This window comes from Aethalodelphis obliquidens, unplaced genomic scaffold, assembly GCF_003676395.1.
Source record: "Aethalodelphis obliquidens isolate GAN/ISIS:26980383/991018 unplaced genomic scaffold, ASM367639v1 scaffold3, whole genome shotgun sequence".
Lineage (NCBI taxonomy): Eukaryota > Metazoa > Chordata > Mammalia > Artiodactyla > Delphinidae > Aethalodelphis > Aethalodelphis obliquidens.
The window spans coordinates 57,704,862-57,732,476 of NW_020837947.1; the positions used below are offsets into that span (position 1 = coordinate 57,704,862).

Consider the following 27,615-nt stretch of genomic DNA (forward strand, 5'->3'; position numbering starts at 1 on the left):
GGGAGCCATGTGAAGAGAGGCACAGCATGGGGCAACTCTGCAGGAAAAGATACTAAGGATTTGTCATCCCTTCCTTACTCCCCTCCGGTCCTCTGATCTCCATCACAGGCAAGCTCCACGACGGCAGCTTGGGTACCCACAACCGCTGCTGTCCTTCACGAAGGTCAGCATCTGGGGCAAGGAGCAGGGTGCATCCGGAGGCGACATTGGTGTGTGTGTGGGGATATCTGAGTAGAAATTGACTTTTCATTGCATTCTTCTCTGTAGCTTTTGAATTTTGTACTGTGTTTATGTAGTAATATCAAAAATAATGCATGTGATCCCTTTTTAAAAAGAATGGAGAAATATTTATTCCCCTCTCTGACGATCAACCTTTGCTTCCTCCTTTCACAGCCAAATTCATTGTGGGTGTTTTCTGCACTTACTATCCCACCTTCATTTTTCAAGCCTGGCTTCTGACCCCCTGACACTTGAAAGTGCTCACCTGCCAGGTCAGTAATGTCTACGCTGCTGGGCTAAATTTATTTTACTTGACTTGTTAGGAGCATATGATGCAATTGATCCCATCTCACACTTTCTTGAGACGCCCTCTTCCCTTGGCTTCTGCGGCCCTACACCTGTCCGGCTTCCCTCCTGGCCTCTCTTTCCTTCTCAGTTTCCTGGTTGGTCCTATCTTCCTCTGGCCATCCTCTAACTGTGGTGTTCTCAGGGCTCTGTCCTTGGCCCCTGTCTCTTCTCACTTAGCATTCACCCTCACATTCTCATGTCTACCCTTTAATGACCCCCACCTGTCTCATTCCCAGGCCCAAAGCTCTTTTCTAAACCCACACATTCTGTTGCCATTGGGCATCTCCATTTAGGCATTCAATAGGCTGTTAGGGGTTGAACTGTGTCCCCCTAAAATCCATATGTTGAAGTCCTAATCGTCCAGTACCTAAAAATGTGACTGTATTTGGAGGTAGTGCCTTCAAAGGGATAATTAAGGTAAAATGAGGTCATTAGGGTGGTTGTAACCCAATATGACTGATGCCCTTAGATAAAGAGGAGATTAGGACACAAACGTACAGAGCAAAGACCATGTAAAGACACAGGGAGAAGATGGCCATTAACAAGCTAAGGAGAGAGGCCTTAGAAGAAATCAACCCTGACAACAGCTTGATCTCAGACATCTAGCCTCCAGAACTGTGAGGAAATAAATTTCTGTTATTTAAGCCACCCAGTCTGTGGTACTTTGTTAGAGCAGCCCTAGCACACTAATGCACTGCCCAAGCTAAAAATCTTCCAAACCCTTTCATGACCCGCCTTCTTAATTGCCCCTCACTTATCTGAGCCTGGTTATTATTTGAATATCTTTTCTCAGCATCAAGTCAATCTTCAAGAAATGTTTTCTGAGTGTTGCATACTGATTAATAAAATGCCCAAGTCCAGTGGATCAGAAAGTAGATAGGCAAAGTCACCTTATGGTGACAACAAGCTTCCAGCTATAATGTTGGATATCTGGGTAGGGGAGTATTAGATCTCTTCTCCACAAGTCAAGCCAAGAAAGCAGAAGCTTTACAGTAAAATTCAGGGTAACATTATCAAGTAAACTTAATTTTTTGAATAATACAGAGATATTTTAATAAAATAACATTAAATTTCATTATATAAAACCAGCAATAATGCTAACATCACATCCACCTTTTTAAAAAATATTTATTTATTTATTTGTTTGCTCTGGGTCTTAGTTATGGGAGGCAGGCTCCTTAGTTGCAGCAGGCAGGCTCCTTAGTTGTGGCTCCAGGGCTCCTTAGTTGTGGCATGTATGTGGGATCTAGTTCCCTGACCAGGGATCGAACCTGGGCCCTCTGCATGGGGAGCATGGAGTCTTATCCACTGCGCCACCAGTGAACCCCACATCCACTTATTACTACAAGAGCAGGATCTTAAATCTCTTAAGCTATATTTTGAAGCATGAAGTATAACATTCTTGTGAAAATGTCCAGGATAAAAGAAACTTATAAAATATTTTATTCACTTGTTTATGCTCTTTGTGTTGGTTCCTGAAAAAAGGTGCCATGATGTCACTACTCCCCCAGGATACTCTGTCTTCTCCCTCTTCTCCCTCTAAGGCCCTACCCCACCTCTCCTGCCCCATGGCTTCCGCCCTCAGCTCCTAGAACTCGAGCATCAGATCAGCTTCTCATAAGGCATATGCATTATTCTCTGTTCTAATTGCTTTTCTTGAGTCTTAATTCATTTTCTTTCCATTTCTGATTCTACTGCTGCCCCAACCCTTTTATCTGTGTGTCTAGTGTCCAGACTCAGCAAGAATGGTGACTTAATTGGGTTGGTTAGGAACCATTCAACATGGGGTTCTGTCTCTTTGGGGCAGAGTTTTTGTTTTCTTTTTTTTTGTGTGCTTCATTTTTTTCTTTTTTTTTCTTGTTAAAACATCTTTATTGGAGTATAATTGCTTTACAATGGTGTGTTAGTTTCTGCTTTATAACAAAGTGAATCAGCTATATGTATACATATATCCCCATATCTCCTCCCTCCTGCATCTCCCTCCCACGCTCCCTATCCCACCCCTCTGGGTGGACACAAAGCACCGAGCTGAGCTCCCTGTGCTATGTGGCTGCTTCCCACTAACGAGCTGTTTTACACTGGGTAGTGTATATATGTACATGCCACTCTGGGGCAGAGTTTTTTTTCTTTTGTTTTGTTTTGTGGTACGCAGGCCTCTCACTGTTGTGGCCTCTCCCGTTGCGGAGCACAGGCTCCGGAAGCGCAGGCTCAGAGGCCATGGCTCACACGCCCAGCCGCTCCACGGCATGTGGGATCTTCCCGGACCAGGGCACGAACCCGTGTCCCCTGCATCGGCGGGCAGACTCTCAACCACTGCACCACCAGGGAAGCCCTGGGGCAGAGTTTTTGATGCCCCTCATAAGCTAGTGTTCTAGACCACTGATAATCAAAGTGTGGTGTGGCTTCACCTGGAAGCTTGTTAGAAATGCAGAATCTCAGACCTCACCCCAGAACTCCTGAGTCAGAATTTGCATGTGAACAAGATCCCCAGTGATTTGTATACACAGTAATGTTTGAGAAACACTGATCTAATTGTCCCTTTTGATCATTGTGGCAGATTCTCAGATGATACGTATACAAAGTTTGGGAAGCACTGATTTATTTGTCCCTTGTCATATCATTATGGCCAGGCTGCAGAGTGACATGACACAGGCATAGCAATATCTGCGTAAAGGAACGGCCTAAATCTACCTTTCTCAAAAGGTGATAGCATAACAGGCAGGCGTTTGAGGCTTTGTAGTCATTGGATTTAGACGTGGTTCAGAAGACTGAGCCACAGACCGATGGCCTAAAGAAGAAATACCATAGACAGCACTCCAGCACTGGTACCTGGGATGAGAGCCATTGTAGGTGGTGGAAAGCCCAAAGGGCTGCTGGTGTGGGACACATGGGGTTTGAATCCTGGCTCTATCATTACCTAGCTCTGGGACTTGAGCTTGTTAACTTACCTCTCTGAGCCTCAGTTTTCTCATTTGTAAAATAGGGATGCCAATAGTTATTTAACACAGATTGTTTTGGCGAGTTACTGAAAAATGTATCATCACTAGACAGGCAGGTGTTCAATAAATATTAGCCCCTTCCTTTTTTTTTCTCTTGTAATACCTCAATAGTTAGTAAAACAAGGTTCTTGAAAAAATAAAAATAACAAGATGCCTCTAGCTTGGAGCTAATGTCATGGTTATGACGCCAAGGCTTTCAGAATTGGCGGTGGTGGTGGTAGGGGTGGAGTAAAGACGCTCACTCTGGCTCCCCAGGTCTTCATACCATCTCACTAGGTCCTCATGGCTGGACCTAGACACTCAGGCCAATAATTAGGTACAAACGGATATTCTTTAAATACTGGCTCAACATTTAAAGGGAGCATAGGCGGATGCCATGGGGGAAGAACAATGGAGGATCCCTGGTGCCAGTGCTTCTTGCCCCCTCCCTGTACAGAGCCTTTAGTTCGGATCCCAAACCTGTCCACTCTGCTTCCTATGCGGCCTCCTGCTCTCTCTCCCCGGAAGACAGTCTGGTGACCACCTCTGTCTCTCCAGCAGGCCCTTGGGTTCCACTCCTTGCAACCTGCCCGTGGAAGTTTCACTTCCAACCGCATGCTCTGCTTCTTGCTGAGAGGTCTGCAGGGGTGTTTGAGACCCCTCATGTGCTGGTGCTTGGGCGCCAGCCTGGCTGCCCTTATCTGGTGGGGGCTGGCACCGCGCCCCACGTTATTAGCTGTATGACCGCCCTCATTGCCTGTTCTAAGGGGCTGGGGCGGCAGGGGAAGTAGAAGGGCGTGTCCCCCTTCACTCCAATGTCGGCTCTCTCACGCAAACGCGTGGAGGCTTCCTATATCCATCCTTTAACCTTAAGAGTAATAACCGCCGCCCCCCCCCCACCCCGCCACTTGAATTTTTTTTCCGTTCCTTCAAACGATTTTAAACTATCCATGCTCTTGCTAAAATTTGTGTGTACATCATACACTTGTATGAAGCACGTAGGAACTATTAAAAATGATGTTAAAGGGAAGAAAATTGATCACACAAACACACACATCCACGTTTGACAGATTTTCTGCACCGAAAAGGAAAGGAAAAACAACAGCAACACCCCACATTCCCTGAGTTCCCTGGTAATGATTTCCAAGGGGAAAGACTAGGACTTGGGCTGCGTCTGTCGGAGGGGAAATCGCTCTAGAGTACATTTTTGTTGTTGTTTATCAAACCAGACATCCCTCCGTGGGCACGCTGCCGAGACTTAGGTAACTGTGTAATGTGATAAGTGTTTTTATGAGTTATGCAAAGACACAGCGCTTTCCTGACGGCCGGAGCAACGTAATTCGCGACCTTGTCCGGGCCCCGGTTCCCGGCTCGCGCTGGGCGGTGTCTCTGCCCGAGCTCCGCGCGGCCGCAGGTGAGTCCTGCGCGCACCCCGCTCTCGCGCCTGCGGGAGGGGCTGGAGCGGAGGCGGAGGACTGGCCGGGGGTGGCGGTGGGGGACGGAGATCCGGGCCCGACTGCAGCTTCCTCCGGGGGGAGCCGCATTTCCAGCCACGTCCGCAGCCCTGCCCTCGCGCGCCGAGCCGTTCCCGGCCGTGCCGCCTGGAGGCGCGGAGCCCGCCCGGCTCGCCCAGCCCTGCAGCTCCGGCCGGGGCGGAGGCCGCCGGACCGCGGAGATGCGGGGCGGGGGCAGGGCGCGGGGTAGGTGACTTTATCCCGCCTCTGTTTCCCTGCCCCAGGGAGCAATGACATCACGCGGCCTTCTCCCGGCGCCGACACAAAGAGCGGCGCGGAGAGGCCGCTGCGGGGGGAGCCGGCGGCCGCCGCTGCCGCCCCGGGCTCCGGGGCCCCGCCGGCCAGGCCCGCCGCCCGCGGCCCGCGCCCTCCCTCTTCCTCCGCCGCCGCCTCGGTCGCTGCCGCCCGCGCCGCCCGCGCCGCCCGCGCCGCCCGCACCGCCAGTGCGCCGCTGAGCCAGCGCCCGGCCGCGCCGGCCCCTTCCCATGCGGGCGGCGCGGGCCCTGGGAGGGGCGCCCGCAGCCAGCCGCGCAGCATGCACTGGGGGGTTGGCTTTGCCTCGTCCAGGCCGTGCGTGGTGGATCTGAGCTGGAACCAGAGCGTCTCCTTCTTCGGCTGGTGGGCCGGGTCCGAGGAGCCCTTCTCCTTTTATGGGGACATCATCGCTTTCCCTTTGCAGGATTACGGTGGGATCATGGCAGGGCTGGGCTCCGATCCCTGGTGGAAGAAAACCCTTTACTTGACCGGGGGAGCTTTGCTGGCCGCAGCTGCGTATCTGCTCCACGAACTCCTGGTCATTAGGTGAGCCGGAGAGAGGGCCCCGCGCAGGGGCGCAGAGAGGGACACCTGGCCAGGGCAGGGTTGGCGCGAGAGGGGACCCGTGCCAACCTCTCGGTCACAACGCCCAAACGCCCGAGTCCTGTCCTTCCCTTTCGCCAGAGGCAGTCCGTGGTCACCTGGCCGTGAGGGGCAGTTTGGAGTTGACAGGAGAATTAAACTGGTACTGGGAGGGAAAAACACTTGTCTCCCTATCATTCGGTGCTAAACGCAAACATTCTCTGGGCTGTTATGGAGCATAATAGTCTGATCTTAACTGCAGTGTGTTTGCAACAATAGAATTAGGTCCTGCAGAAATACTAAGTTACATTTTTATGCAATGCCCTATTTGTTTATAGATGATAATGCTGGGATATTAACCACTAACCTTATCTTTTACTTAAAGGTTAGTTCTCCACTGTCCGTCCCCAAGTGTCAACATCATCAAAAGGCTGAAATTGCAAAAGCTTCAGAGACCTCCGGGTCCCTGTTAGGGATGCACAGCGGAGTGTGCAATTTTGATGCAGCCTTAAACCGGTTATGTGCTAATCTGGTATCTAAAGCTAAGCACCAGCTTCAGGTTTAAATACCATTGTTGTGCGAACAGGAGGAGATCCAGAGGACTGAACTAGCACATGGGCCTGCATGGGAGTTGCCCCAGGCCCTAAACAGTTGCCTCTGCCGCCTGCCGCAGAATGTTTACAGGATTGACTTGGAAATACCAGAAAATGGAGGCCCCTGCTGTTGGTACATCCAGCCGGACACGAGATCTTTGTTTGAGTAGAATAACGCCATAGGCTGCCAGGACCAGTGGTTTGGCTAATTGATATGCCAGTTTACGGTTAAAATTTTCATGTGTTTGAGCCCTCTGTCACTGGGGGGAGGACCAGCAAAGAGCAGTTTTCAATAGCTCAGAATGTCCCTCTTGGCCAATATTTTCTAAAGAGTGAGAAAATGTGTCTTCATGTCTTCTTCCCATGGGGGAATCCTACACAATAGGTTTATAAACAAAGACAGTGGTAGGTGACCTTTAACAGGCCTGCAGGGATTCCAAGAGGACACTGTAGCAGCCTAACAGGTATTTTGAATATTTTTAGTCTCGGAGAGAGTGGAAATCATTTAGGGCTGGGGAAATGTATTGTCTTTCATAATTGGGAAGTTTTATTTTAAGCTTATCATTGAATTCTCTCACTTAGCACAGTGTCTTGAATCTAGTTGAACCAAATTAAAAAAATTAAGGGAATTATTTCTCTAGATTATTTTATATATTTTCCAGTTTTAGAACTCTATTTCAAGCTAGGTTTCAAGCCATATGGAAAACGAAAACATTTGTGCAGTGCTTGAAATGGTAACCCAGTTGTTCTGAAATTCATATTCCAGTCCAAAGCCTTTGGAGGATTCCGAACCATGTGGCTTCTCACCAGTCTTCCACTTTGAGGAGGGAGTGAGGCCCAGCTTTACAGGACTGAGTCTCAAACTTGCTTAAATGACCTTGCAGAAATGGGGAGGTGGGTGGGGGAGCTCAGAGTTGACCTTGGGAGCAGGCCACGCCCTGGTAGGTGTGGTCTCTGCGCCCAGAAGAGCCCCTTGCCCACTTGGACACTTTTTTGAAAAAGTGTTTTTCATCCTTGGTTTATTCACTTTTGTTTCTTGACAGATGTTTACACTGAGTTGGGAAACCCTGTTGTAATGCAAATAATGAACAAATGGCTGCCTGTTTTTGAGCCCTTAATAGGTGGCTCTGCTTAGAAGTGCTTTACCTATGTGACTGCATTTAACCTTCGCAACTGCCAACTGCCTTTGAATGCTTGATCTCCATTTCTTAGTTGAGGAAAGTTGAGGCTGAGAGAGGTTAAGCAATTCACCCAAGATCCCTTAGTAAGAGTAGTAGGATCCAGATTCAAATCTGAGAATGTGTGTGTGCGGAGCCCGCACTTCTACTACTTTCTCCTAACAAGTACCAATTCTGGAATAAGTTTTGATGGCGGAGAGGAAGCGAACTGGGGCATTGCTCAGGGAAGACAAGTCTGTGGCACAGACCTGAGTTTTTGACAACCGCTAGGGGCACAGAGGGAATAGGGGAAGAAGACCAAGGAAAATGTGGCACTGGGATTTGCAGGCTACACGATAGAGACCTTCACTTGATGGGACATCTAAGTTTCAATTGTCTGTGTAGTTTAGGCAAAACACAAAACAATCTGAAATATGTGGGATGGAAAATCCATCTTGAAATGGCTACGCTGTCTGAGTTCACTGGCAATCATATTCTTCACCACAGTACTTGGATTTCCTGCTGCGTAGACTTAACCTTAATCTATGGGTACATCTCCAGAGTGGAAAGTAAAGTTGCCAGGTAAGAATTATTTAGGAAGTTTAATTAATGAGTATAATAACCAAAGTAGGTATTTTGGAGTTTACTCATATTTTTCCCATCACAGTATTTTTAAAGGAATAGAGTCCCAGCCCTTTACTTTATCCTCCCCTAGTGGAGAGAGCCTTGCAGATCTCTTTAATTCAGTCCAGCATTTGGAAATCTGTTGTTGTTTGTAAATTGAATGACCCAGGAATGACTTGTTACCCATAGCTTGTTTGTACTTTAGGCACATGGGCTCAGCCTGCCCTAGAAAACTTAGGGAATCAGAGCAGCCCATGGGTCATGTGATCTCTATAAACTAACAGCCCATCGGCCGTACACAGAGGCATGGTCATCTGTGATATCCTTCACCATGGGCGTAGGGGTTAGTCTTGCTGCTTGACAGGTGTTGTCTTAGACAGTCCTCACTATAAGGGCACTTTATAAAATGTAGCTGTCCAGATGACCTGCTCCTCTGGTCTTAAATTACAGAGAGAGCTTCCTGACCTGGAGGGAGGGCTCTAGAGCCAGATTGGGTTCACATTCACTCTGCCTTTAACCAACCATGTAACCTTGGACCTGAGAGTAAGCTTGGTTACTCAGTTTTCTCATCTGTGAAATGGAAATAATAATAGTAGCCTTCCTCACAGAGGTGATTGCATGAGTTAACACATGTGAAATGCTTAGCCAGAGTTCGACGTTATAGTAAGCATTCAATAAAAGATGGCCATCATTAATTATTACAGACTTTCATCAGAAAGTTCCAGGCTTGCGTGGTCTGAGTCAAACCAGCTACTTTAATAAAATTAACTGAGGTATTGCCCACTTTCGTTGTAGTCGAAGTGCTTAAAAGCTTGGGAACTAGCGTTATTAACAACTTGATCTTAAATTGGTATTCCTTGGGCAAGTTATTTAACCTCTTTGAGCTTCAGTTTCCTTGTCTACTGTAAAATATAAGTATGATATAATATTCTAAATTTAAACTATAGCAATATCCGCTCTGTAGTGGTACTATCAGAACGAAATAACTTAATGTGTATGATGTACACAAAGTCATTGGCATATGCTGGTCACATCCATTCTTATTAGGACATGGCCCAAGTTAACCATCAGAATTAGATTGTTCTGGCCAGTGGAGCAGGGGATTTTACATTTATCTCCTCTCTTTCAGTTCTTAAATTTTTTGCCTGGCTAATTTACATGAAATTACCACTCTGAGTTGAATTACTTGACTGGACAAAGTCAGTTAATTGTCAAAGCTACAGTTTGCACTTTTTAGAAACATAGTCTAAGTGGCATCTTAATTTTAGTATCTGACCTCCCAAATATTTCATCTAAGTGAAAACCTTTGTTTTATAACAAGTATTGTCAGAAGGCAGCAAATATTTTTATTCTTTTGACTAGTATTTTCAAACTTAGTCATTCTTAACTCTGTAAGTGGAAAGGGCGCTCCGGTGGTAAACTTCTCCAAAAGAGTGTGTTTTACTGAATGGAGTTTCTGCAGGAAGTGGGCATCGTTGTGATGATGATATGAAGAGCTTGCCCTTGCTTGCTTGGGTAGAAGGAAGTGTGGGATTACACTAGGAACAGTGTGAAGGAACCAGAGGCTTAGGGAAGGCCAAGGGGGAAGAGTGAGGTTTATCTGACTGGGAAATGGTTGGGTAGAGTGAAAGATGGAAGTTGCAAAAGGTTCCCAAATGTGGTGTATGAGTGCCACTGTGTGGAATGAGATTTTTTAGTTTAAGGGGATAAGACCATGTCTCTTTGAATGAGAATAAAGTCCACCACTTAATGCTTGATAACTCACCAAATGTTTACAGAAATTATCTTATTTAGTTCTCGCGATAATTGAGGTAGAATTGGTACTGTCCTCACTTTCCAAATGAGAGAGGAGGAGAGGTCTTGGGTGACGTGGCCAATAGGAAGTAGGGCTTGCACTTGACCCCAGGTATCCATAAGTGGTATCCAGCGTTTGATCTCCTACGTGGTGGCTATTGAAAAACTCTACCAGGGAAGTCCTCACCACCCAGAAAAGTAGCCAAAGGAAAAGATAGATGTGTGGCTGAGACAGAAGAAAGGGAAAAGGCAGGGGTACTGGGATATATGCTGTGTGGTGAAAGTGGGGAACCTGTGAAGGTAGAGAGGAAGAGAGCACCAGAAGCCAGGTTCCTCGGCACCACAGGTGAAAGGTCAGGTGAGGGCATGGAGAGTTTGGAAGAGGGACCAGAATATACAGAGCCTCAGATTCCCTGCAGACTTGAGTCGTGGCAGAGCAAATCTGCACTGTTATTCCGAGGTCCTGTGGATGAATGGACTGTTTCATGGTACAGCCTCGTGGTCAAGAACATAGGCTCTGACTACATGGTTTAGTCCAAGTTCTGCTGTTTACTAGTAATGGCACTTTGGGCAAGTTTATTCTCTGTGCCTCAGTTTCCTTATCTGCAAAACATGGATAACGGTAGTACCTACCTCAAAAGGTTATTGTGAACATTAAATGAGATAATACCCGTGAAGCCCTCAGAACAATGCCTGATGCACAGTAAGCACAGAATATCTCTTTTTAGCAATCCAACTTGTCCCTGGCAGGTAGACATAGCCAGCTGGAGAAGAGGTGGACCTATACCAGAAAGTACACATCCTGCCCATAGGCCACAGGTACCAGAAAGAGGTTGACATGTTATTCTCCTGAGCCCTTGCAGTTATGGTAACAGCAGAGTTTGTGAGGTTCTCTTGTGTGTTGACCAAGCTTTCCCCCTCTAAGTGCTTGTTGGTGAGGTAAGCCCCTGTGACAAACAGACCTGCTTGTCCATTGAGGAGCTCCAGCCCAGCAGGGGCCTCTAAGGAACTAAGGGAACTGCATGTGTAACACGTGGATTGTTCTTTTTTTTCTGTTTTGGTTTTGACAGGAAACAGCAAGAGATTGACTCCAAAGATGCTATTATTTTGCATCAGTTTGCAAGACCTAACAATGGTGTCCCCAGTTTATCTCCTTTCTGTTTGAAAATGGAAACTTATTTAAGGATGGCTGACTTACCCTATCAGGTACTTTTGTGCAAATATATTTTATCCTCGTGGCAGCAATATTGACTAGGGGGGGAAGTACTTAATCTCACAGGGTGGGAAGGGCTCGCTCTTGGTGCCAGAGGGGTGGGTATGAAAGCGGTGGTGCCCAGTCCTTAGTAGATACTTAGGAGACTTGATCCCAGTCTGTTGATTTTTTACATCCGATTTAACGAGTGATCACAAGGGTCTGGGCTTTCGTACTGTTCAAGGCCATGTTATTTTTTCCTGACATAGAGTATTCTTTGGTTAATAGTTTGGCCTACTGGGAACCTATAAGTAAAGGTGAGCCTGACGTGGTTCTTTCCTTTAGGTTTCTATTTGTTGGAAGCATTATATTTATCTCTAATGAATCCTGGGGACAAACGTCCAGCAGGCCACCAAAGAGATATTTGTAGATTTTGTGAGAGTTTTTCCTACTGCTTCGTTGTTCTGTTTGGGTGACTTTCAGGGAAGCACTTGCTCATTTCAGCCTTAGAGAGGGAACAGAGGAATGAATGCATTTAAAATATAAATTTTTCTCTGAGTAATGCTTGAGCTGTGTCTCACAAATTTGACAGGTTGTGTTTTCATTGTCATTCAATTATATTTTAAAAAATATTCCCTTATGTTTTTCTTTTTCACCTAAGTTCTAGTCATAGGCATTAAAAAAAACTTTGATTTTTGTTATTGTTTTTGAATTTTGTGGTCAAAGCAGGTAGTCTTTGTGATATTAATTCCTTGGAATTCACTGACATTTTAGCCTAGTGTATGGTTACTTGTTTATAAATGTTGGAAATAGAATCATATTCCCTGGGAGTAGAGCTTTCGCTTTATCTACTTGTTTGAGCATGTTTAGTGTATTGTTTAGACCTGTTATATCTCTGTTTTTTTTTTTATTTAGTTTTTTAAATTAAAAAAATTATTTTATTTTATTTATTTATTTTTGGCTGCATTGGGTCTTCATTGCTGCATGCGGGCTTTCTCTAGTTGTGGCGAGTGGGGGCTACTCTTCGTTGCAGTGTGTGGGCTTCTTATTGCGGTGGCTTCTCTTGTTGTGGAGCACGGGCTCTAGGCGTGCAGGCTCAGTAGTTGTGGCGCACAGGCTTAGTTGCTCCACAGCATGTGGGACCTTCCTGAACCAGGGCTTGAACCCGCGTCCCCTGCATTGGCAGGCGGATTCTTAACCACTACGCCACCAGGGAAGCTCCTCTCTTTATTTTTTGTCTGCCTCTTCTAACAGTTTCTGGAATGATTGGGTTGAACTATTCAAGTGTATTTGTTGATTTCTCTCTTTTCCTGTCATTCTGTCAGTTCTTGCTTTAGGTAAGAGTATGTATCTATTCGAGGTTATATTGTTAGGTCCACATACTATGAAAGATCACATCTTTTACTGCTTTATTTCTTTTTCTGGTATATATACCCATCTCTGTCCCTTATGATTTTTTTAACCTTGAATTCTATATTATCAGATATTCAGATCGATTCTCTAGCTTTCTTTTGGTTCATATTTGTTTGGGATATCTTTCTTCATCCTCTTTCTCTATTATTATTACTTTTTTTTTGTATTTGTCTCTTGTAGGCAATGTATTAGTTATAACCAATCGGAGAGTCCTTAATTGGTGAGTTTAATCCATTTCACTTGCAATGATTATTTTATTAGGACATATTTCTAACATGTTATTTAATATTTTTCTCCTTACTATACTTTGTTTTTTATTTTATCTCATTTCCTGCTTTCTAATAGGTAAAAATGTTTTCTTGTTATTTAAAAACAAATTCTATTTTTGTTGTTATGGCGGTTGCTCTTAAGATCCAAATTTGTGTTTATTTATCCCCACTCACTTCTTATATGGGTCAAAATCTGTGCTTTCCCTCTAATACTACAAGTCTGTTAGTAGATTTGCGTGAACCTTGGGTCTCTTTCTTCCCAGGGCTTATCCCAGGTGTGTTGCTGTTATCTGATATTTTAATTCTGGAATTTTGGAAATCCTTTCTCTTTTTATGGTCCTTTTTTAGGCCAGAAAACTTACCAAGTTATTTGACTAGCTTTATTTCCCATATATCTTATCCTACAGGATTTATTTATCTTTTTTATACGAGTACTTCCTTGATGAATATTTTGAATGAGCCTTTATGGGGCAAACTTGCAGTGGCTTTGCATGCCCAAGAACATCTTTATTATGCGCACATTTGATACTTCTGTGTCCAGAGTTCGTTTCCTTCAGTGCTTTGAAAATATTACTCCATTGTCATTTTGGTTTGCTGTTGCTATTGAAAAGTCTGATGTTAATCTGGATCTTTTTCTTTCTCTCTGGAAGCTTTTAGAATTCACATTGAATCTCAACATTCTTTTCTTTTTTTTTTAATCTCAACATTCTTAAGTGTCATCATAACTGGCTTGGTGTGGGTCTTCATGTATCTTGTTTGGTCCTTTATAAACTCTTTTCACCTGAAGTCTTTAATCTCTTTTTGATTCTAAGAAATTATTAATGTTCTTCACGTTTCATTTTTTTAAAAAAATTATTTTTTATTTTTTTAATTAATTTATTTTTGGCTGCATGGGGCCTTTGTCGCTGCTCACGGGCTTTCTCTAGTTGCAGTGAGCAGGGGCTTCTCATTGCAGTGGCTTCTCTTGTCGCAGAGCATGGGCTCTAGGTGCGCGGGCTTCAGAAGTTGTGGCACGCGGGCTCAGTTGTTGTGGCTCGCGGGCTCTAGAGTGCAGGCTCAGTAGTTGTGGCGCATGGGCTTAGTTGCTCCGCGGCATGTGGGATCTTCCCGGACCAGGGCTTGAACCCGTGTCCCCTGCATTGGCAGGTGGACTCTTAACCACTGCGCCACCAGGGAAGCCCTCCTTTTCTTTTTTGTTTGTTTGTTTCTCCTTCTTCTTTTCTATTCCTGATTATCTGGATCCTGGAATCTCTGCTATTATTTTATGTGTTTCTGAACCTATCTCTTTATTCTTTTCTTCTTCCTTCTTGGAGAATTCGTCTTTCTGAGCTTCCATTGCATCCCTCTGTTCTCTTCTTGTATCCATCCTATTATTTATCTCATCCATTGTGTTTAACTTCTACATTTTTCTTCTTAACATTTTCCCTTGGTTTGTATTACAATCTCTTCCTTTATCCCTTGGAGGATATTTCTTATGCTAATTAAATTTTTCGGTCTGTCCCAATCATTCTGCCTCATGTTGTATATATTATCTGTTGCCCTTCTCTTACAGTAACTGTACCCCTCAGGTGTCTAGTTATTTTGGTTTGAGGTCTCCTTTTACCAGGGATGTCAGCTTCCCTGCCCAGGAATTTGCACTGGGCAAAGGCTAAAGCTTAGGACACAGGTTGTGTACCTCTGAAGGAGTTTAAGAAAAGTAAGGAGGTGAGCCCCAGGCATCCCCACACCACTGTGGCTCCTCCAGTCTGCTGCCACTCCTCCAAATGGCTCCCACTGGTCAGAGGTTCACCTTTAAGCTCTTACAAAGAAGCAGCATAGGGAGGGGTGGTCTTCTTAGCAGGAAGCAGAGAAGCTGGGAGGTTGGAGGGGGAAGGTTCCTCACCCAGCCAGGGTTTTGGCACCCTGCTAATGATATTACCCCCCAAGTCCTGCCTCCCCATGGCCTGTGCTTTCTGAGCTGGTTTCTGTACAGAAGAGGGCATGGGTGTGGCAGTGATGCTCCTAAGGCAGTGCTGGGACAGTTGAATGACATGCTTAGCTTGGTAAGTTGTCCTCTGGGAATATGACACTGAATCTGGACTTCAGTTAAGGAATCTGACAGGCATGAGGTGTTTGGAGAACAGAAAAAGGGTCTTTATGACGGGGAACTGGAATGCAAGGGGTCAGTCTGGACAGAGAAGCAGGGAGATTATTCAGGACTTTCTAAGCCAGCAATGGAGGAGAAAATAGCAAAAGACCAGACAAGGCTTGAATCATCTACATACATTGGATCGGATTTGAGAGATCCTTGTTCAGCTCGGTGTTGGCTGTCAGCACTTGAAGATGTGTGTCACTGAGGGACTCACGTTGAGGGAAGAGACTGCTCCCTGCGGCTGCCTGTCTCTGGGCCGTTGTCACTCCCCACCAGATCGCTGCATTTAGCTAGGACAGCTTTGGGGCAGTTAGGGCCCCAAACCTGAGTTTCGTGCTCTGCAGCCTCTGGTGGCTTTCTGGATCTCCTGTGCCTCCCACCCTTGCTGAAGTCCTCTTGCAGTTGGCAGCGGCTGCAGCAGCTGCCAGGCTGTGGTGCCCTTTCCTTTCTTGCCTTCAAGCCATCAAGCACTGATTGCCCCAGCCTTGTCTCTGCCAGCAGCCTGACACCTCTGGTCATGTTTCAGAGCATGTTGCTGCACGGTTACGCAGTGACGGTTACGCAGTGACGGTTACGCAGTAATGGTGCATATACTGCTTTTAGTTAGTATAACTGGAACAACTGGATACATGCCTTGCTATGAAGCCTGGAGAGGCTTTCGAGAAGGGGACTGCTTACCCCCTTCCAAAATTAGTATTTCTTGTTAAGTATATTTTTTAGGAAAGGAGTGTTTTTTCTTCTGTGAGGTCTCTATGGAAAATAGACGAAGGGAGTGTTCAGCGGGGTAGGTAACAGGAAAATGGTTCTATGGCTTAGAAAGGGATGCCCTGAGTCCCCGGGGAGGGCAGCGGGGGGCGGGGGGGAGGGACGATGCCTTGAGACCCGTGTGCCGTCAGCGAGGGTTTGTGTGCATGTAGGTGGTTCCTGGGAAGTGCTGGTGGGGCTCATTGCTTGGAGGATCAGTAGAGAGGTATTCTGTCATAGACCCAGGGAGCTCTACCCTCTTCCCCTCCTGTGTCCTGTACCTTTTAAAAAAAAGATTAAAATATCATCTTCCTAAGAGCACGACTTTAAGTACCGTTGTTTTTTTTTTGTTGTTTTTTTTTTGTGGTACGCGGGCCTCTCCCTGCTGTGGCCTCTCCCGTTGCGGAGCACAGGCTCCGGACGCGCAGGCTCAGCGGCCATGGCTCACAGGCCCAGCGACTCCGCGGCATGTGGGATCCTCCTGAACCGGGGCACGAACCCATGTCCCCTGCATCGGCAGGCGGACTCTCAACCACTGTGCCACCAGGGAAGCTCAAGAGCACGACTTTATATTTGAAGCTTTTTTATTTTTTAACATAAATGAGATGGATATGAGTATTTGATGACCATTAGTGGGAACTCACAAGGGTTTTCTTAAAAAGCCTGTTGTGTTGGTTACAGTTATTATCTTTTTAAAATCAGAATATAAATAGTCGTGGGTCAATTTTTAGAACTTTTCATTTTGTTATAATTATAGATTCATAGGAAGTTGCGAAAAGTGTACAAGGAGTCCTGCAGATATGGCTAATTTTTTTTCAAACTAAAAATGGATTTACTGTTTCTTTGTTTTTTTCCTGATTACATATAGATGACATAAGGTCCTTATAAGAATTTCAAACACTACAGAAAAGTGTAAGGGGAAAATGAAAATCGCCTGACATTCTACTAGCAGGAGATTATCATCACTAACTCTTCCGACCATCTTTCCATACTTGTCTTTAGACATACATACATAAAGACATGGTTTGCCATAACTGGTTGTAAAAGAAGCATGTATTTGACACAGTCATTCTTTTTAAATACGAGAAATAGAAAAGAAGGAAAATGGCTCCTTTGGAACTCTCTGCTTTGGCTCTTAGCCCTAACTTCTTTTTTAAAAAAATTTATTTATTTATTTAATGTTTGAATTTTATTTTATTTATTTTTTTATACAGCAGGTTCTTATTAGTCATCCATTTTATACACATCAGTGTATACATGTCAATCCCAATCGCCCAATTCAACACACCACCATCCCCACCCCGCCGCGGTTCTCCCCTCTTGGTGTCCATACATTTGTTCTCTACATCTGTGTCTCAATTTCTGCCCTGCAAACCTGTTCTTCTGTACCATTTTTCTAGGTTCCACATATATGCGTTAATATACGATATTTGTTTTTCTTTTTCTGACTTACTTTACTCTGTATGACAGTCTCTAGATCCATCCACGTCTCAACAAATGACCCAGTAACGTTCCTTTTTAAGGATGAGTAATATTCCATTGTATATATGTATCACATCTTCCTTATCCATTTGTTGATGGGCATTTAGATTGCTTCCATGACCTGGCTATTGTAAATAGTGCTGCAGTGAACATTGGGGTGCATGTGTCTTTTTGAATTATGGTTTTCTCAGGGTATATGCCCAGTAGTGGGATTACTGGGTCATATGGTAGTTCTATTTTTGTTTTTTAAGGAACTTCCATACTGTTCTCCATAGTGGCTGTGTCAATTTACATTCCCACCAACAGTGCAAGAGGGTTCCCTTTTCTCCACACCCTCTCCAGCGTTTGTTGTTTGTAGATTTTCTGATGATACCCATTCTAATTGGTGTGAGGTGATACCTCATAGTAGTTTTGATTTGCATTTCTCTAATGATTAGTGATGTTGAGCAGCTTTTCATGTGCTTTTTGGCCATCTGTATGTCTTCTTTGGAGAAATGTCTGTTTAGGTCTTCTGCCCATGTTTGGATTAGGTTGTTTGTTCTTTTAATATTGAGCTGCATGAGCTGTTTATATATTTTGGAGATTAATCCTTTGTCTGTTGATTGGTTTGCAAATATTTTCTCCCATTCTGAGGGTTGTCTTTTCATCTTGTTTATGGTTTCCTTTGCTGTGCAAAAGCTTTGAAGTTTCATTAGGTCCCATTTGTTTATTTTTGTTTTTATTTCCATTACTCTAGGAGATGGATCAAAAAAGATCTTGCTATGGTTTATGTCAAAGAGTGTTCTTCCTATGTTTTCCTTTAAGAGTTTTATAGTGTCCGGTCTTACATTTAGGTCTCTAATCCATTTTGAGTTTATTTTTGTGTATGGTGTTAGGGAGTGTTCTAATTTCATGCTTTTACATGTAGTTGTCCAGTTTTCCCAGCACCACTTATTGAAGAGACTGTCTTTTCTCCATTGTATATCCTTGCCTCCTCTGTCACAGATTAGTTGACCATAGGTGCATGGGTTTATCTCTGGGCTTTCTAACTTGTTCCATTGATCTATGTTTTTGTTTTTGTGCCAGTACTATATTGTCTTGATTACTGTAGCTTTATAGTATAGTCTGAAGTCAGGGCGTCTGATTTCTCCAGCTCTGTTTTCTTCCCTCAAGACTGCTTCGGCTATTCGGGGTCTTTTATGTCTCCATACAAATTTTAAGATTTTTTGTTCTAGTGCTGTAAAAAATGCCATTGGTAATTTGATAGGGATTGCATTGAATCTGTAGATTGCTTTGGGTAGTATAGTCATTTTCACAATATTGATTTTTCCAATCCAAGAACATGGTATATCTCTCCATCTGTTGGTATCATCTTTAATTTCTTTCATCAGTGTCTTACAGTTTTCTGCATACAGGTCTTTTATCTCCCGAGGTAGGTTTATTCCAAGGTATTTTATTGTTTTTGTTGCAATGGTAAATGGGAGTGTTTCCTTAATTTCTCTTTTAGATTTTTCATCATTAGTGTAAAGGAATGCAAGAGATTTCTGTGCATGAATTTTTTTTTTTTTGCAGTACGCAGGCCTCTTACTGTTGTGGCTTCTCCCGTTGCGGAGCACAGGCTCCGGACGTGCAGGCTTAGCGGCCATGGCTCACAGGCCTAGCCGCTCTGCGGCATGTGGGATCTTCCCGGACCGGGGCACGAACCCGTGTCCCCTGCATCGGCAGGCGGACTCTCAGCAACTGTGCCACCAGGGAAGCCCCTGTGCATTAATTTTGTATCCTGAAACTTTACCAGAATCATTGATTAGCTCTAGTAGTTTTCTGGTGGCATCTTTAGGATGCTCTATATATAGTATCATGTCAAATGCAAACAGTGACAGTTTTACTTCTTCTTTTCCAATTTGTATTCCTTTTATTTCTTTTTCTTCTCTGATTGCCGTGGCTAGGACTTCCAAAACTATGTTGAATAATAGTGGCAAGAGTGGACATCCTTGTCTTGTTCCTGATCTTAGAGGAAATGCTTTCAGTTTTTCACCATTGAGAATGATGTTTGCTGTGGGTTTGTCGTATATGGCCTTTAATATGTTGAGGTAGGTTCCCTCTATGCCCACTTTCTGGAGAGTTTTTATCATAAATGGGTGTTGAATTTTGTCAAAAACTTTTTCTGCATCTATTGAGATGATCATATGGTTTTTATTCTTCAATTTGTTAATATGGTGTATCACATTGATTGATTTGCATATATTGGAGAATCCTTGCATCCCTGGGATAAATCCCAGTTGATCATGGTGTATGATGCTTTTAATGTGTTGTTGGATTTTGTTTTCTAGTATTTTGTTGAGGATTTTTGCATCTATATTCATCAGTGATATTGGTCTGTAATTTTCTTTTTTTGTAGTATCTTTGTCTGGTTTTGGTATCAGGGTGATGGTGGCCTCATAGAATGCGTTTGGAAGTCTTCTTTCCTCTGTAAGTTTTTGGAAGAGTTTGAGAAGGATGGGTGTTAGCTCTTCTTTAAATGTTTGATAGAATTCCCCTGTGAAGCCATCTGGTCCTGGACTTTTGTTTGTTGGAAGATTTTTAATCACCATTTCAATTTCATTCCTTGTGATTGGTCTGTTCATATTTTATGTTTCTTCCTGGTTCACTCTTGGAAAGTTATACCTTTCTAAGAATTTGTCCATTTCTTCCAGCTTGTCCATTTTATTGGCATAGAGTTGCCTGTAGTAGTCTCTTAGGATGCTTTGTATTTCTGTGGTGTCTGTTGTAACTTCTCCTTTTTCATTTCTAATTTTATTAATTTGAGTCCTCTCCCTCTTTTTCTTGATGAGTCCAGCTAATGGTTTATGAATTTTGTTTATCTTCTCAGAGAACCAGCTTTTAGTTTTATTGATCTTTGCTATTGTTTTCTTTGTTTCTATTTCATTTATTTCTGCTCTGATCTTTATGATTTCTTTCCTTCTGCTAACTTTGGGTTTTGTTTGTTCTTCTTTCTCTAGTTCCCTTAGGTGTAAGGTTAGATTCTTTAGTTGAGATTTTTCTTGTTTCTTGAGCTAGGCTTGTATAGCTATAAACTTCCCTCTTAGAACTGCTTTTGCTGCATCCCATAGGTTTTGGATCATGGTGTTTTCATTGTCATTTGTCTCTAGGTATTTTTTGATTTCCACTTTGATTTCTTCAGTGATCTCTTGGTTATTTAGTAACATATTGTTTAACCTCCATGTGTTTGTGTTTTTTATGTTTTTTTCCCTGTAATTCATTTCTAATTTCATAGTGGTGTGGTCAGAAAAGATGCTTGATATGATTTCAATTTTCTTAAATTTACTGAGGCTTGACTTGTGACCCAATATGTGATCTATCCTGGAGAATGTTCCGTGCACACTTGAGAAGAAAGTGTAATCTGCTGTTTTTGGATGGAATGTCCCATAAATATCAATTAAATCTATCTGGTCTATTGTGTCATTTAAAGCTTCTGTTTCCTTATTTATTTTCATTTTGGATGATCTGTCCATTGGTGTAAGTGAGGTGTTAAAGTCCCCCACTATTATTGTGTTACTGTCAATTTCCTGTTTTATAGCTGTTAGCAGTTGCTTTATGTTTTGAGGTGCTCCTATGTTGGGTGCATATATATTTATAATTGTTATATCTTCTTCTTGGATTGATCCCTTGATCATTATGTAGTGTCCTTCCTTGTCTCTTATAACATTCTTTATTTTAAAGTCTATTTTATCTGATGTGAGTATTGCTACTCCAGCTTTGTTTTGGTTTCCATTTGCATGGAATCTCTTTTTCCATCCCCTCACTTTCAGTCTGAATGTGTCCCTAGGTCTGAAGTGGGTCTCTTGTAGACAGCATATATATGGGTCTTGTTTTTGTATCTATTCAGCAAGCCTGTGTCTTTTGGTTGGAGCGTTTAATCCATTAACGTTTAAGGTAATTATCGATATTTATGTTCCTGTGACCATTTTCTGATTTGTTTTGGGTTTGTTTTTGTAGGTCCTTTTCTTCTCTTGTGTTTCCCACTTAGAAAAGTTCCTTTAGCATTTGTTGTAGAGCTGGTTTGGTGGTGCTGAATTCTCTTAGCTTTTGCTTGTCTGTAAAGCTTTTGATTTCTCCATCAAATCTGAATGAGATCCTTGCCGGTAGAGCAATCTTGGTTGTAGGTTCTTCCCTTTCATCACTTTAAGTATATCATGCCACTCCCTTCTGGCTTGTAGAGTTTCTGCTGAGAAATCAGCTGTTAACCTTATGGGAGTTCCCTTGTATGTTTTTTGTCATTTCTCCCTCGCTACTTTCAATAATTTTTCTTTCTCTTTAATTTTTGCCAATTTGATTACTATGTGTCTCGGCGTGTTTCTCCTTGGGTGTATCCTGTATGGGTCTTGCTGTGCTTCCTGGACTTGGGTGGCTGTTTCCTTTCCCATGTTAGGAAAGTTTTCGATTATAATCTCTTGGAATATTTTCTCGGGTCCTTTCTCTCTCTCTTCTCCTTCTGGGACCCCTGTAATGCGAATGTTGTTGTGTTTCATGTTGTCCCAGAGGTCTCTTAGGCTGTCTTCATTCCTTTTCATTCTTTTTTCTTTATTCTGTTCTGCAGCAGTGAATTCCACCATTGTGTCTTACAGTGCACTTATCTGTTCTTCTGCCTCAGTTATTCTGCTATTGATTCCTTCTAGTGTCGTTTTCATTTCAGTTATTGTATTGTTCATCTCTGTTTGTTTGTTCTTTAATTCTTCTAGGTCTTTGTTAAACATTTCTTGCATCTTCTTGATCTTTGCCTCCATTGTTTTTCCGAGGTCCTGGATCATCTTCACTATCATTATTCTGAATTCTTTTTCTGGAAGGTTGCCTACCTCCACTTTATTTAGTTGTTTTTCTAGGGTTTTACCTTGTTCCTTCATCTGGTACATAGCCCTCTGCCTTTTCATCTTGTCTATCTTTCTGTGAATGTGGTTTTTGTTCCACAGGCTGCAGGATTGTAGTTCTTGCTTCTGCCGTCTGCCCTCTGGTGGCTGAGGCTATCTAAGAGGCTTGTGCAAGTTTCCTGATGGGAGGGACTGGTGGTGGGTAGAGCTGACTGTTGCTCTGGTGGGCAGAGCTCAGTAAAACTTTAATCCGCTTGACTGCTGATGCTGGGACTGGGTTCCCTCCCTGTTGGTTGTTTGGCCTGAGGCAACCCAACAGTGGAGCCTACCTGGGCTCTTTGGTGGGGCTAATGGCAGACTCTGGGAGGGCTCACGCCAAGGAGTACTTCCCAGAACTTCTGCTGCCAGTGTTCTTGTCCCCATGATGAGCCACAGCCACCCCGCCTCTGCAGGACACCCTCCAACACTAGTAGGTGGGTCTGGTTCAGTCTCCCCTGGGTTCACTTCTCCTTCCCCTGGGTCCCGATGTGCACACTACTTTGTGTGTGCCCTCCAAGAGTGGAGTCTCTGTTTCCTGCAGTCCTGTCGAAGTCTTGCAACAAATCCCACTAGCCTTTAAAGTCTGATTCTCTAGGAATTCCTCCTCCCCTTGCAGGAACCCCAGGTTGGGAAGCCTGACGTGGGGCTCAGAACCTTCACTCCAGTGGGTGGACTTCTGTGGTATGAGTGTTCTCCAGTCTGTGAGTCACCCACCCAGCAGTTATGGAATTTGATTTTACTGTGATTGCGCCCCTCCTGCCGTCTCATTATGGCTTCTCCTTTGTCTTTGGATGTGGGGTATCTTTTTTGTTGCGTTCTAGTGTCTTCCTGTCGATGATTGTCCAGCAGCTAGTTGTGATTCTGGTGTTCTTGCAAGCGGGAGTGAGAGCACGTCCTTCTACTCTGCCATCTTGGTTCCAATCTTGCAGTCCTCCCTTTCTTGAGCAAGGATTAAATTAGCCTTTTACATGTTAAGATTGAACAATCGTGATTTAACATTTTGAATATAGAAGCTAAAAATAGGTATTGTGAGGTTACGAGGTTAGGAAACAGAAGCTGGTCTTTCCCCTAACTTCTGATGTTCTATTTATTTGCTGTTTTTGTCTGTACACCACCTCCACCATCTTTTTATTTCAGAATTTTTCTAAGCTACAGACAAGTTAAAAGAATAATACAATGAACATCCATATACTCTTCACCTAGATTCGCCAATTGGTAGCATGTTGCCTTCTTTATTTCTCTTTATATATACCTTTATGAATAATTTTTTTGATGCAACATTTGAACATAATCTGTAAGAATCATGACAGTTCGCCCCTCAATTCTTCAGCATGCATCTCCAAAAAAGAAGGATATTCTTCTACAAAACTACTTGTAAAGGGAAGTACTCAGATTCTTCCTTCCTGTGTAGGGAAAACCAGTTCCTCCCTCTGGTGTGTTTCTCCCCATGAGTATTGTTTACTACTGACATGAAACACGTCATTTCTGACATTTATGGTCAGATGTGTGGAGTCTTTTCCCCGCACCAAGTGATTCACTGACACCAGCTGGACATCCTACAATTTAATTCAATTCTGACACTACCCAGAGATAGTATCAGATCTCACAGGTTAAGGACTCAGTCCCACAAGACTGCGCCCCTACCCCGACCCCCAGATGCCAGTTGCAAGCCCTGATTGTCACCTGTGCTTCTGACCAACCGACTGTAGATCAGAGGTTTTAATGACCCCTCCTTAGGTCTGATTAATTTGCTAGAGCAGCTCACAGAACTCAGGGAAACAATTACTTACATTTACCAGTTTATTAGAGGATATGATAAGAGGTACAGATGAACAGCCAGATGAAGAGTGAGGTTTGGGAGGGTCCTGAGTGTAGGAGCTTCTGTCCCCGTGGAGTTGAGGGTGTCACCCTCCCAGTGTGGTGGTGTTCACCAACCTGGAAGCCCTCCAAACCCGATACTTTGGGGATTTTGTGGAGACTTCCTCATGTAGAGACGATCAGTTGATAACTCCATGTCCAAGACCTCTCTGGAGGACGGGGGAGGGGTTTGAAAGCGCTAAGCTTCTAATTGCGACTTGGTCTTTCTGGTGACCAGCTCACCCAGGCGCCTCCGCAGACTCACCTCCTTAGAACAAGTGGTGCTCCTATTGCTCCTGTCACTTAGGAATGTGTAAGGGCTTTAGGAGCTCTGTGCTGGGAACCAGGGGCAGGGACTAATGCCTGTATTTCTTATTCACAATAGTGGTTGTGTGAATTTATTATTATTATTATTATTTTTGCGGTACGCGGGCCTCTCACTGTTGTGGCCTCTCCCGTTGCGGAGCACAGGCTCCGGACGCGCAGGCTCAGCGGCCATGGCTCATGGGCCCATCCGCTGCGCGGCATGTGGGATCTTTCCGGACCGGGGCACGAACCCGTGTCCCCTGCATCGGCAGGCGGACTCTCAACCACTGCGCCACCAGGGAAGCCCGCGTGAATTTTTTTCATCGTGTTATAATCCACAAAAGTTGCTCAAATTATCTCAAATTTAGCCAGTGGGAGACCTTTCAAGATGGTTCCAGAGGTGCAGTGAATGTAATGGATATAAATTAAGCTGAAAAGTTGGGGGCGCTGTGGCCAGTGTAGCATGTCAGTTTCCCAAGACTCTGGGATTTTCTTTTAAGGCCTCAAGTTCTCCATTTTGAAATGGTGATAGTGATGTTAATACTTCTGACGAAGGCACTCTGTCAAACACTTGGTGTGCATTTTCTCATTTAATTCAAGCAACTGTTATTATCCCCATTATATAGATGAGCCCAGGGGGGATTTAGGGAGACCAGGGAGGTCCAAGGTCACAGAGTGACTAAATGAGGGAGCCAGATTTTTAAACCCAAAGCCTATTGCTTTCACTGCTGTGCTAATAATGTAGTGTAAGTGTAGATGCATTCAACTCATCTAGGACAGACTTGCAGGGGGAAACATCAGCTTGGAAAAGAGGTAAAGAGGATTTACCTCTTCATCTTTCTTCTCCAAATTACTTTCAGAAACTACTCTTGGTGGGCCAGTCAGACCCCAATTGCTTAGATAAAAATAGACCAGGAGTTCTTTAGTATATTTAAGGAAGTTAAGGAAAATTAAGTATTATTTAAAAATTATATCTATTTATTTAAAAAGTAATATAACCACATTCAGAAAAATTGAAATTCATGGAAAAAGATCACCTGGCTCTCACACATAGTTTTGACAATTACTTTGGACATTTTTATGTTTCTTTTTAAAAATATTTTTTGAATTCATCTAATTTTTAGATATACTCATAGTATCTCTAAAATGTTGTCTCCTGCTTTTTTTATCCAGTAAGGAAAAAAAAAATTTTGATGATGAAAACCTAGTAGAACTTTCATTCCCATAAGAGTTCATCACTGATTTTTATTACCCCAATTAAAAAAAATGGTCTAGATAAAAATGTACCAAGTCCTCAGGGAAGGAATGGACTAGAGGGAAGGGCAGATGTATAAACAGCAATTCTGAAAGGGGAGGGGAATATACACTGCACAGTGGAAGCATGGAGGAAAGGCAGATAATGGTTGTGCCTTGAGGAAGTGGTTCACCAACAGGTGAAATTTGAACTGAATTTTTTAGGATTGATAGGACTTGCAGAGGATGGGCAAAGAGATTCCTGTACAAGGTACAGGAGTATACAAAGTCAGAGAGATGGCAGGACTTTGACTTGGTTAGGGGTGGGCAGTTGGAATTCAGGAAATCAGAGGCACTGGCAGCAGGGAGGCTGGGCAGGTGGGTGGCGATTAGATGGTATGGGCCTAGACTGCTTTGTGAAGGGGGTTAGACTAGACCCATTAAAGCCGTTGGGTAATTTTGAGCAACAGAGGTCCTGCACCTTATTTGCACTACAGACAGCTCCCTCTGATGTTGGTGTGCAGGATAGAATCCATCTGTGAACGACAAGAGTCTAGAAGGTGATGTGGAAGGAGGATATGGGTGGTATCAAGAGCAGTCTGAAACAGATACTATGTTATATGGTAAATTCACATCTTTAGTGTACAAATTATAAAAATGTCAGATGTACTAGCAACTTTTAAAACTTGACATTTCTCAACTTCAGGAGTAATGTGTAGGGCTGCCATGTATAGTTGTGCAGGTTGTTCACTGCACAACAGTGCCTGGCCAAGGAGTGGGGGCAAAATCTGGACCCACCTCTTGCCAAGCTGTGAATCCTGGCATGGACTGTATCCACCCAGAGGAAGCTCCATTTTCCAAATTGCACAAAAACAATGTGGCTAGCAGCAGCCCCAATAACTCCCTTTTCCAGGCTTAGGCCTAGAATGAATTTCTTTAGAATAATCAACGAGATAAGAAATCAAGACACCAAGAGTCAGAGAACAGTTAAAGTCCCCATTGTTCTCTACCAAATTCATTGTGTGTGTATCGATAGTTCATTCCTCTTTATTGCTGAGTAGTATTCCATGGTAAGGTTACACCAGAATTTGTTTATTCATTTACCTCTTGATGAGCGTTTGATTTTTTTTTCCTGGTTTTGACAATTGAAAATAAAGCTTCTATGAACATTTGTGTACAAGTCTTTGCATGAACATATGCTTTCTTTTCTCTTGGGTAAATACCTAGGAGTGAAATGGCTGGATTGAGTGGCAGGTGTGTACTTCACTTTTTAAGAAACTGTCACATGGTTTCAAAGTGGTTGTGCCGTTTTACTTTCCCACCAGCAATATTTGAGAGTTCAGTTTCCTCCACAGGAACCAACACTTGCTATTAGCCCACAGTGTCTGAACTATCGACTTGTATGAAGTATGAGGAAGAGTTTGTAATAATCTGATTAATTTAGTCTGTGTAGACCACCCAAAAATGTATTCAGATTTAAAAATCAACTTTGGGTTCTACACAATCCAAATTTACTGAGAAAAAGGGTTGAGTAAATGCAATCATTACCACAGAATCCCCTCCATCAGTGTGGTTAAGATCTTTTAATATAGTGAGAAGATGTTACTCTGTCATTCTCAGTGTCTATGAAGTGTGTGACTCCACCTCCACCTCGCCACCCAACCCCATTCTGGGATCAGAATCCCCTCTGAGACACTGTAAGCTTCTAGTGTGGGTGTGAATCAAAGGGAGCTTGTCAAAAACACAGATTTCTGGGCACTTTTCCCTGGATTCTGACCCAGTGATCCGGGCAGGGGCCCAGGAATCTGCATTTTCACAGACACTGGAGTTAAGTCTGTTGGACACACTTTGGTACAGCTAACTTATAATTTCTGGGACCACTTGTGTGCAGTGTAGTGGTATTAAGCATTTTCAAGTGTAAGCTACTGGGTTTCAAGTGAGGTTTTTGGTCAGTAGCCTGGTCAGTACAAGCCTCCTCATGGTTTATGTTTACTTTTTGCATTTTTGGGTTGTTCATATATTGTAACTAGACTGACTCTTA

At 43.5% G+C, this 27,615-nt stretch overlaps 1 protein-coding gene across 4 annotated transcripts in view; it reads left to right on the plus strand.

The window, feature by feature from the left end:
* The first annotated feature begins 373 nt into the window (after positions 1 to 373).
* FAXC (failed axon connections homolog, metaxin like GST domain containing) overlaps positions 374 to 27,615 on the plus strand; it is an 86,948-nt gene continuing 59,706 nt past the window's right edge. For 2 of the 4 annotated variants that reach the window (XR_003429390.1, XM_027090054.1), the window contains exons 1-2: positions 5,327 to 5,860; positions 11,135 to 11,270. Coding sequence is in view for 3 of the 4 variants with exons in the window: in XM_027090054.1 (XP_026945855.1) it covers positions 5,595 to 5,860; positions 11,135 to 11,270 (402 nt within the window). In the remaining variant the exon portion in view is untranslated. Of the gene's footprint in view, positions 491 to 4,975; positions 5,246 to 5,326; positions 5,861 to 11,132; positions 11,271 to 27,615 lie in introns of those variants that run through there. The other 2 variants (XM_027090069.1, XM_027090079.1) reach the window with 2 other exon arrangements.